Here is a 10,835-nt window from a genome sequence, read left to right as displayed (position 1 = left end):
AAAAAAAAAAAAAAAAATCAAGCACATCAGGGGCAACAACATGAATGTGGTTTAATACTTTATTACATTTTCACATTCTGCATTTTGTCACAACCCATTTCTTATTTTAAAAGGATGCTTAATTCAATTATAATCTTTTTAGAATTTATTTTTCGACAGTGCAACCTTTAATCACCATGCTTAAGTGTCACCAAAGAGAACATCGAGACCAAACTCTCCTGTAACACGTGCGCAGGTCACAGCTCACAACAGTTATTTTTCCATTTCCACTTCTCCAAAACCTTTTTAAAAGCACCACCAAGTCACATGGCTAGGTCAATGAGAATCAAGGTATGAGTTTGGAAATCAAGAGTCAGATCATCTGAGTGCGAATTTAACACGAGACATGAATCATATTCATTAAAATCAACCAAAAAGTTTGAAATTCTGATTTCTATTTTCTGCATTTGCAGTGGTCACAATTTTTCCTTGTCATTAGTGCACTTAATCCACACTGGTGTTGACAAAACACTCTCCACAGACAGTCTTCCCGTGACTTGCGCAGCAATAGTTGGTGAATTTCTCTTTCAGTAGCTGTCGATACTTGTGACGGTTGCTGTAGAACAACCTATTTCTTTCCAAAAATGCCTGAATTTCATCCTGTGTGAGACAATTCTCATCATCTGAAATGACTTCAGAATCATCCTGCGAGAAAAGAACAAACCTGAGTACAGCATTTGACGATGACAGATCTCGTTAGACGGCTGTCACTTACCAGGAGGTCCACTAGACTCGCGTTGGTCTCTAACGGTCTGGAATTAAGGCTGAGGTTCTTTCCATCTGCTGCCCATGGCAGTTGGTGTGCAAAACTGTGCATCTTCTCACCACATAAGGTCGAATTTAGATCTTTGGTTTGGCCAGCGTTGGATGGCGGATGACTGTGACTTTTACCTTTGTGTCCCTGTTGACATATTTCGACACACATGGGTTGGTCCGCTGGCTCAAATACGGTCAACGAACCCGTGGAATCCATTAGGCTACGCTTACCTGTTTATTGTGTAAACCGCTTCCCTTCCTTTTCTTCTTTTTACTCTTGCATTGAGGCTTTTCCTCCGGGTGTGGCCAACAGTCAACACAACTGTCTGTTGCCTCCTCCTCGTCCTCCTCTTTGTCTTCAGCAAAGTCGTGTTCATTGCACTCACCTTTAGAAAAGCGACGGAAACACCATCAACAAAAGGATTTCGGATCCGGCCCCTGTGCGCGCGATCGTATGTTAGACCTGCTTCATCGTGGTTGCAGAGTCCCTCGGAGCAGGCGACGTCAGAACTTTCTCGAGACCCACTATCGATGCTTGAGGAGTAGCCACAATCACTCCCGGTGGAAAGGGAAAAAGGATGAAAAAGACGAGCTTGTTTCCCTCCTTTACTCGTTAATGGGAGTTTTGGATGATTGGTGGTTGTCTTGTCTGGACAACTAAAGGATGTGCAAGCATTAGAAGCAATTTTCTCCCTCTCGCCGTTGCTCCCGCAGGGAGTACGACTGGCCTCCTCGGACTCGAGAGACCCCTATAGGAAAAAGGGAACGCATGTCGGTGTCTGAGACCGGATTTCACATGAAAGTGCAGTGTTAGCACAACCGCTTCGTCATTCTGCTAGAAATCGTATGATTCAGAGGAACTTCATCTTTCAGCGTGGCGATGACTCAAAACACAGATCCAAAAATCGACAAAAAGACGTTTTTTTTCGAATGGCCCAGCTCGAGTCCAGACCTGAAGCTGATTAAACGTTTGCGGGGTGATCTGAAGAAGCCCTTTTGCACAAGAGACGCCCTCCCAATGGGACTGATTTGGAGCATTTTAGCAAAGAAGAGTTGGCAAATACTGCCACGTCAAAATGTGCCACGCTGATAAGACTCCTACCCCGAAAAAAACCCCAAAACTCCTTTAGTAAAAGCCAAAGGTCCAGCCAATATATTATCGGCTCTTACCTCATGCTGATGCTTTTCCTTGATCTCTTCTTCCTGATCCAAATCGTCAAAGCCACACCTGTTTCTGCGGCGATTTTTCCGCTTTTGCCTCTTTTTCTCCTGCTTAAGCTCTTTTGCTCTCTCCTTCTCCGACAGCTCCTCGACAAACTGCTCGAGCCGGCTGATCCCCTGCATCTTCTCCACTGCCGTCTAGGGACATAATGTTTTTCCTGTGTTAGGAATGTCATCACGGTGCACTTTGTCAGCTTGTGGGTACTCAATGGCTTTTCGAAGCAAGTACCTCAAAGCTTTTGCGCAACTCATCAATGCCCACGTGGAACAATATCTGCCAGGTCTGCTCCTCTGCTCGTAGTTTCTGCCAAATCTTATGCAGACGCTCATAGAGAAGAATACCTAAACATGTCACGACTTCCTCCTGCGCCGTATCAATGGTCTTGGCATGTCGCCTCCTATAATTAAGGACCAGATGACAAAAAAAAAATGGCTCAAATGACAGATTGCACACCAGTTGTGAGGTAAGTAGCGTTCACTTACTCGTGGGCTCCTGCTAACTCAGGCTCCGCCCGGCTAAGGAGACGAGCAAGAAAGTCAGTCTCGTAGCACACCTGGATGTGATGCTCACAAGGGCAACAACACAGACCCTCATACAGGGCGGCACAATAGTCCTTCTCCTCACTGCTGTCCACTTCCCCAATCAGGATATCGTAGGCCCGCATTACTTTTGTCTTACAGTCACTGCACAACCTGAAAGGGAGAAGGTGGTTGTCTTTATACAACACTTGGATAAGGATTGTGGAATTATGAAAATCAAAATGTGTCAGTCAAACGTTACCCATGTTTTTGCAAGTGGGTCTCCAGCATCTCTAAAAGACAAGAGCAATCGACGAGTACCACCTCATCCCTGCACTCCTTAGACATCCGCTCCCACACAGCCATCCAGTTTCCCCTGGAAGTCAAAACAACACTATTTGAAAATGTTTTTTTAAAAAAAACATTGGTGAAGTTTTCTGAAATCTATTTATCTGATTTCTGGAATTTTGAATAATAAATCTATTACTTTCAACCTGTATATTTTGTTTGCCTGGTTGCTCATATTCATTATTTAAAGGAAAATCATACATTTGATTGTGATGACTATAAAAAGTCTAGGTTGATTTAAGAAAAAAAATGTTTTAAGTGGCACACGAGGGGAAAAAAACCCCAAAAAAAACACAGATCACACTCAGTGCGTGAACTCGCACATCAATGTCTGCAAATTTTCCGTTTCTGAAAGGTTCGGGCTAAAAGTTCAGACAAGCAGGAAATAAGCGTTCCTCTCTCATTCTGCAACCACCGGAACAGTTATTGTGGTTGACAGTACATGTTTTTGCGTGCCCGTTGCTGATTCACTCCCAGCACTGTCTGGTCTTTCGTGAAGGATAAAAAGGCTAAACAGTTTCTAATTGGGGTCAGGGCTGGTGATTTCTACAAGCGAAGCTATTACAACTTTTTTTTTTTTTTTTTTTAGCTCAAACATTTATGATAAAAAAGTGTCAAGTGCTAAAAAAAAAAAACGATTGACTTGCTAACTTGCGTGATTAAGTTGTTGTGAAAGTTGCTAAAATGAGACCTTGATAGTTAAGGAATGAAGTTGAGTAGATATCCCCCAGGTTACGCAATTCACACACTGAATACACTAAACTTTACACTTTGTAATTTCATACTTCGAAACGTTTTGCAACACAGGAATTTCATTGCGTGCACACACTCACACACACACACACACACACACAGATGAGAATGTCCTTACCCCACAGGTCTGAGTTTGTTTGTGTCCAACGAGTGTAACTGGCATCGGGTGCTTTTTTTACTTTTTGGAATGGCATCAATTACATCATTCAACTTTGACCTGTTTGAAAAATAAATAAATAAAAAAGGACAAATTAAACAGAGGCACTCAAAGTGATTCTGAATTAAAAGGCTTTTTTGTTGAAAACAATGCCTACGCGTTTCAGCCTTGGTAGGCCTTCGTCAGGGCAAGCGCCTAGTAGACGAAGCCAAGGCTGAAATGCATAGGCATTTTTTTCAGTTCCCGGTTCTTTGAAGTCCTGTGCTAATCCCTCGACTAACGGGCACAAAAAAGACATTTTTGAGAAAACTCAAAACATCCCAGAGACACTCCCGTATGCTTTGTTCGGACATAAATGAAAACTATATACAGTGTTCGTAGTGTAGTCCAGAGCTGTACATTTGACTACAAATTGAGTGTCCGTCATTAGTCATCCGTCAGCGGCGTGAGTACTGAGTACCCTTCCGTCGTCCGCATTTTTTTTCGGGGGGGTGAATAGTACGCCGTCTATTTAGAGGCCCGGTCCGTCTCTAATTTTAACCCCAAGCCCCGAGCGTCGTTTGAAACGAAACGAAAGACTCGCCACATGATAGCCTCACTGCGGCATGGCCGGACTAAACGCGTCTCCTTTTAAGACCCTGAAGCTGCCACGTGGCCAATGGGAAACGGAATCCTCTGTTATAGGGATTGTGGTATTGCCCTCCCCCTCTTGCAATAGAATGCCCCAGCAGCGGGAGGGAGGGGCGGTGTAGTGAGAATGAGGAAATATAGGCAAACTTGAACGCACAGTCCTGTCCCTTCTCTCTTAATACACAAACAGCCTCGCTGCGGCCATTGAAGCCTCATCGCAAAAATAGACTCTAGAGGATCATAAACTATATTTGAAAAGAAAGAGTGACTCATTGCGCCATGGAAGCCTGTTCACAGCCTGGTCCACCACTCAAATCTGTCCCTCTGGTAACTACAACTCACTATTGTTCCTCGCCGCAGCAATAAAAGCCTCGCCGCGAAAAATAAGACTAATGACGGACTACAAACGGATAATGGTTTAAATAAAGTGACTTCTGACTATTTTAAAATTTTAGCCGTCATTCGTCGACCGTCAGCAAACAGCAAAACGGGCGTCCATCAGTGACGGATAGACGGACCGGTCCGTCACATAGGCGGAACGCCCAGCTCTGGTAAAACCACAATACTGCTGAAATATACATAACAGAATAAGACAAAATAAATAATTGTCTCAATAAAAAGTAATACACAAATGATTTCTTTTTGAACATGTTCATATGAAGACTTGTACAAAAATATTTTTTTTTTACCCTTGGATGTAGAGGAGGCTGTACAGCTTCTTTACATCTGCTAAACAAGCCTTGGTGACAGACAGCATACCCAAAGGCTTAAATGTGAGCGGCTCCAAGGCTGCGGCCCCCGATTTCACTAAATGGGAGAATAGCCGCTCCACACTGCGTCTGCAGCCCACGCATGGCACCAGCTGAGATAATGCTTTGCACACCTCTCTGGACACCACCGACAAGGCCGCAGTCAAGTCCTGTTGCTTCAACTTGGAGTGACCCTAACGGCAGAGGGACCATATTTCTATTCAAACTGAAGCAAGAAATGCATGCAATAAAGATGGGGGAGGGCAGAGGGGGGGGGAGTCCTAATTTACCAACCTCTGTGAATTGTTTCCAATGGGAACTACTAATTACTTGTTTGTCTACATCCATGACAGCGTCAGAAAATTCCATCACCATCTGTCAACAAGAGAAAATATTAGAAATCCTAATACTGCCCATTGCTAAGTCAGTCTTAGAATTGATTAGAATTAAATGCACAATAATGGTGAAGCGTTTGATTAATATTATTTGCAATTGTCACAACTTCCAAAATGAGCCAATAAATGTTTGTCGGGAAATCTCTCATTCATTTGTAGTTGGGGTTCGAATGCCAAAATAGTTTTAAAATGATACCAAAATCATTTTTCTGAATAACCTAATTTGAAAGCGACGGATTTTTCAAGGCGAAGGTGATCTCGTATTAGACGGAATTTTGTTAACCAACACCTCGCTAATCAAGACTTTTTGGAGCACAAACTATTTTTGTTGTTTGCTTTCCATTTGGCCATAGTAGGCCACAAGCCACCCTTGCAAGGATAAGTGTTTGATAAATGGATGACTCATAACTAGGCCTCAGTCTATGGCTAATCTAACGGTTTACCTTAAAAACATATCGTGTTGGTCACAGACACATCCAAGGTGACTTACCGTCAACGACTCATCAATATACAGAGGAATCTGTCTGGAAAGAAATGGGTAGTCCTCTTCACCATCCTTGCATACAGCTACCAGACGTGCCATGATGTTTTTCCCCATCTTCAAATACAGCTCACCTGCAGGTGTCACATGGGGGATCCAGTAAATACATTGAACATGTATTCTTACTTCTTAAAGTTGCTAATGCTGTCCACGGCTGAATACAACCACTTATGCTTGGCTTGACCTACATTTAGTGTTAAGCAGTTTAAGCAGCAGTTAGATGAATAACCAAGAGGGGAACTGGCCCAGTAAAATGTAGGTTATCTGAGTCTGGGTTTTTTTTGTGCATTTTTGTCGTGGAGAGAGACTTGGGTGCTATTTATGAGGTAGTGATGGGCATGACAGTTCTTTTAAGTGAACTGAATCATTAGAATCAGTTAATCAAAAAGAACCATTCAAAAGATTCGTTCACCGAATCGTTTGCCCACGCCCCCCACCCAACACGCCACCTCTCCCTGAGCACGGACGAAGTTAAAAAATAAATAAATAAATAATTAAAAAAAAACAAAAAACGGCAGCACAGTACGTTCACTCAATGAATGGTTTGTGAACGGAAAGCTACCGCACTGATTCCTTCGTGAACGCCAATAGCATGGCAGTATGTTCATAGAATCCCGCCTCCATCTGAGGCTGACTGCTGATTGGTCGTTTGCGAAGATTGACGGCATGCGCGTGGTTGAGCTCAAATGAACTGAGAAAAAAAACAATCACTCTGTTCTCTACTTGTTCTATGCTTGAATAAAGATATATTTTTTTTAAAAAGGAGGAAGAATAAGAATGAATCACTTGAGGACGTGACTCACGTTCACTGGCCCAATCAATACCCGCACTTGTGCCCTTCACTTGCGCGTTCACGCGAAGGGTATGAGTGCGTAGGGCGTCCCAATTCTGCGAAGTGCACTGTCGCCCCGCCCCGCCCTTGCTCCGCAGCTCGGCGAAGTACGCATCCTTGGCCCCTAAGCCGAGGCATATTACCCACAATTCATTGCGAATCTGCCTAAAAATAGCGGGAAACTGACAACATTCGGTGGAATTCTTTTAGCTGTGCCGAAAAAAGTCTCTCCAATCGATGTTTTATAGTCACCGTTTACCTACTTACTTTGTCCTAATTTATCTGCCGTACTTAGCAACCTTCTGCACATGCATTGCATATCGTGCAGGAGCCACAAATAGTCCAACTAATGGAACCATAGCTCCCATCGACTGAAAGACCGAGACCGAGTTTTAATTTACTACGACTTTACTGACGTTTTAATGTAATTTTAAACAGCAAAATTGCCAAAACAACAACCCGTGCCGCCATGCTCGCCGACGTAGGTCAATGGCGTCACCCGAAGTGTCCCAATTCTGCAATTTTTGTGCACTTGTAACCTGCGTCCTCGAACCCTTCGCGCACTTCAACGAAGGCCGTAGGGTGCAAATGTGGGCATTAGGCCACTGAAAAGATTCGTTCTTTTTGAACGAATCGTTCGCGAACAACCCAACAATATTACGAGGCGACGTCATGCTAACGATAGATCAGCTGACCGGGAAACACGGTGTCTAGCGACTGGACGTTAACTTCACTAGTGAAACATTCCCACGCGGAGGTAACAATCCTCCCGTGTGGTAGCTATACGTCGAGGATTGTAGTATATGAAAGAAAATAGTGTGTACTGCAATCGCTTGCTTTGTTTTTTAGGTTTGCACCCGGTAGACGGGAGAAAACCTGTCAACTCACTTGTTAGCTTGGCTGCCCTGCACCGCTAGCATGAGCAAGCTCGCTAATGTACATTCAACAGTAAAGACGGGGAAAGCTTCGGTCAGCGTCGCTTTTCCTTTTTCATTTTTTTTTTAACATTTGGTGTACGTTTTTGGTTAGTGTTAAAAAGTTGTCATTTGATGAACGAGATTTACAGATTGAACTCACCCTCTTTTGCAAAGTTACTTATCAGCACAACTGTGTAAACGCGGCAGGCTGTAAGTTGATGCTGCGTTCCAGTTTCTTTAGGTAGTCGGATTTTCCGGTTTCGTGTCGGGGAAAGGCGAGTGGAACGCCTCTTCAGCGTAGACGGAATCTCGCTGCCTCTGACGTCAACTTTCAAGATGGCTTCCAGCCGCAATTTTGAGGACGTCTTCATCACACTGTTGCTGTCATAACCCCGAAATGTTCAACACGCAAAATTAGTTTGCCGTAATTGAAAATCTCCAAAAGCGACACGTGACACGACATTTAAGTGTGTCTACTGTTTGAAAAATGCAACCCCAGAAATTTCCACATACCTTTCATAATTGTTAAGTACGTGAGTCCTTTGATGTGTTTTGATGTGTCCTTCCAGAGCTATGTCATATATTTGACGTTGACAGTACGTGGGTGTGGGCATTTCGGTAAAACCCCGTGCTTGTAATAAATCGTAAGTCTTAATTGGTATTTGTTTAAATTGTCAACTGTAATTTGTAGTTTATTATGAACCGATGAGCCCCCTTCTCCTACTAACCATACACTCTCAGTGACCACGTTGGACACTTCTAGTACCTAAATCGCTCTCTGTACTTACTAAGGAGTACATTGATGACGACTGGTAAGTAAGTGTCGCTACAAAATCAGTGATGCGATCAGAACTTAAAATCACTTTTTTCTTTCAATGCATATTTTTCTCAAAACATTTTACTAACAATACTTTTAGCAATATAGATGTTACATAATATGGATTTTGTTACATGACCTGAGGGGTTAAGTCATTGTGTCATTTGAACATTGACATTTAAATATTTTAGAAACGTAAAGTTATTCCAAAGAGGTAAAAAACATGTATGACAAAGCAATTTCCGAACATGTATAACAACAAAAAACATACTGAAAATAAACTGCTACAGCCAAGAGTGTCCACAAAGCAATTTGCCAGTATTGTAAAGAGATTTGCGACCAGGAAAAACAGCATTTGATTCTTGTTGACAGCTTGAATAAGACACAGTGCTTCAGTCTCATATTTCTTTTTGTGGGTTCCTGAATATGAATTCCATGATGATGGCACAAAGTGACAGCCCGATGTTGTTTTTGAAAAGAGTACAATCAAATCAATCAAGCCAATACACGATAGAAAAAGCAGAGACAGCGCAACACTCCACAGGCAGAAAGGTAGATTAGCTAAGCGGCGAGACACTGGCTCCACAAACATCTGACATGTACTCAAAGCAGCAAATAGTGCGAGAGTTCCCATTAGGAGGTTAAAAACTGCTTTGATCCAATCTCTGACATGGGATCTTGGCTGCATGATGTAACATCCAACCTGGACTCCTGCCATGTAGATGGCGACATAGCCTGCTATGGAGAATATGCCCTCCTTGTTAGCATGCAGGAAGTCCTTCTCTCTGTCATTGTTGTGCATGATGAAAGACTTGAGGCCCGTTGTCTCCAAAGTAAATTGGTAAACACAACTTATGACCAGAGCCAAGATCCACGAGTGTCTTGCTGGTACAACAACCAAAAGCATTCTGGTCACCACTCTGACAATGGCCAACGTGAAGAAAAAATTCCAGTGGACGCCATACTCGGTCACATGTTCTTGGTAGTCCCTCATTTTGACAAAAACAAGTCGTGCAACACCGAGAGCAACCAGGGGCCACGCGGACAGGAGCTGGTTGAAGATGTGTTTCATCTTGGATCCGTAAACATTCTTACCACGTGCTTCGGGGCACACCAGACCATTTGCAAAGATGAACGCTCCGACACCAAAGTCCATAACACCAGTCCCGTACGTTTCTGTTTTCGCATACCGCCTCGGGAAGACCCGAAAGTCCACAGCCAGAATACTGATAGCTGTTTGCACATTCACCATCACTCTAAAGAAGGTCACAAACGGAACCTGTTTGAAATGAACAGTCCTGTTGAGGAACATGCTGAGAGAGGTTTGCCAGTTTCCACGATAGATGTGACAAAGCACACATAACAAAACAAAGGCAAAGCCCAAGACCACCTGGTGAAGATGATCGCTCAGGACGGTGCATGACAGGACGAGGGGAAGGACCAGCACAGAGTAATCGAAGAGCAGGTGAGAAATCTGTGGAAATGGCAGAGGTAGATTCCCCTTCGCTTGATGGTAGAGGATCAAAATGAAAGCTCGGCTGAGAAAGCATAACGGCGTGAGAAAGGAACCCACAACCACTTCCTCTAAACTGGTTCCATTTAGATTACTGACAAATGCTTCTTTCAGTTCCTTCTGAGACATGGCCTGAAAACATAAAAAAATTACATGATTAATATTGGAAACTGATAAATTAAAAATTTAAATTTTGACTTGGACATATAACATTGTTCAATATAAATGGAGAGCTCATACTCAACTATTCTCTTAAAATAATACTGATGACACGTTACTCTCAGTATGGAAAAAAACGTTCACTTTTTAAAATCACAAGTATCGTACAATGTCAGGATGAATCATACAATCCAAGATAGATTTGTTCATTTTGACTGCAGTACTTACCACATGCCGATCCTGAACGCATCTGTCCCAAAGTCTTTTTGCAGCAGACTTCGTAGCATCTGCGTGACATCACAAGCGAAAGCCTGCCTCGAGTTTACGATCTTCCGTATGTCGCATTCACTGAGACTCGGACTTTTGACTACCGTATGTTTTTCCTTCAACTCAATGTTAATCAATGGACAACTTTTTTTTTTTAAATACATTTTTATTAACAAACCAAAATCAATGGACATCCTTCACAGGCAGCTTTTGTAGCGTATG

At 42.9% G+C, this 10,835-nt stretch overlaps 2 protein-coding genes across 4 annotated transcripts; both read right to left on the bottom strand.

The window, feature by feature from the left end:
- Positions 1–45: 45 nt before the first annotated feature.
- ggnbp2 (gametogenetin binding protein 2) lies at positions 46–8,177 on the bottom strand. Of its 3 annotated transcripts, none has more exons than XM_086012136.1 (13): positions 8,018–8,177; positions 6,058–6,182; positions 5,467–5,547; positions 5,113–5,366; positions 3,755–3,853; positions 2,798–2,911; positions 2,500–2,709; positions 2,246–2,414; positions 1,966–2,154; positions 1,259–1,544; positions 1,027–1,181; positions 755–940; positions 46–684 (listed from the first exon to the last, which is right to left on the bottom strand). In XM_086012136.1, exons 2-13 carry the CDS (start codon positions 6,163–6,165, stop codon positions 484–486), a joined length of 2,052 nt encoding a protein of 683 aa, XP_085868262.1. In that variant the 5' UTR covers positions 6,166–6,182; positions 8,018–8,177; the 3' UTR covers positions 46–483. The 3 variants fall into 3 exon arrangements, with proteins under 3 accessions (XP_085868262.1, XP_085868264.1, XP_085868263.1); XM_086012138.1 differs by lacking the exon at positions 8,018–8,177 and adding an exon at positions 6,912–7,024; XM_086012137.1 differs by lacking the exons at positions 5,113–5,366; positions 5,467–5,547; positions 6,058–6,182; positions 8,018–8,177 and adding an exon at positions 4,581–5,006.
- A 560-nt stretch (positions 8,178–8,737) lies between these two features.
- On the bottom strand, positions 8,738–10,634 carry LOC147133528 (glucosaminyl-phosphatidylinositol-acyltransferase PIGW-like). Its single transcript, XM_086012139.1, has 2 exons — positions 10,575–10,634; positions 8,738–10,319 (listed from the first exon to the last, which is right to left on the bottom strand). The coding sequence occupies exon 2, from the start codon at positions 10,314–10,316 to the stop codon at positions 8,862–8,864; it is 1,455 nt and encodes a 484-aa protein (XP_085868265.1). The 5' UTR covers positions 10,317–10,319; positions 10,575–10,634; the 3' UTR covers positions 8,738–8,861.
- Positions 10,635–10,835: the final 201 nt, after the last annotated feature.

Source organism: Filicampus tigris, chromosome 17, assembly GCF_054856515.1.
Source record: "Filicampus tigris isolate MCC_2025a chromosome 17, RoL_Ftig_1.0, whole genome shotgun sequence".
NCBI classification, from domain to species: Eukaryota; Metazoa; Chordata; class Actinopteri; order Syngnathiformes; family Syngnathidae; genus Filicampus; species Filicampus tigris.
Note: the sequence above shows the minus strand (reverse complement) of the source record. Positions and strands in the feature narration are given on the sequence as shown.

What these genes read in the sequence shown, in the direction of transcription:
- ggnbp2 (XM_086012136.1), bottom strand. Translation starts at nt 6,165, where the DNA reads ATGGGGAAAAACATCATGGCACGTCTGGTAGCTGTATGCAAGGATGGT. An exon ending in AGTTGCGCAAAAGCTTTGAG is followed by an intron (nt 2,155 to 2,245) that starts GTACTTGCTTCG and finishes TTATGTCCCTAG; the next exon opens with ACGGCAGTGGAGAAGATGCA. An exon ending in CGAGTCTAGTGGACCTCCTG is followed by an intron (nt 685 to 754) that starts GTAAGTGACAGC and finishes CTTTTCTCGCAG; the next exon opens with GATGATTCTGAAGTCATTTC.
- LOC147133528 (XM_086012139.1), bottom strand. Translation starts at nt 10,316, where the DNA reads ATGTCTCAGAAGGAACTGAAAGAAGCATTTGTCAGTAATCTAAATGGA.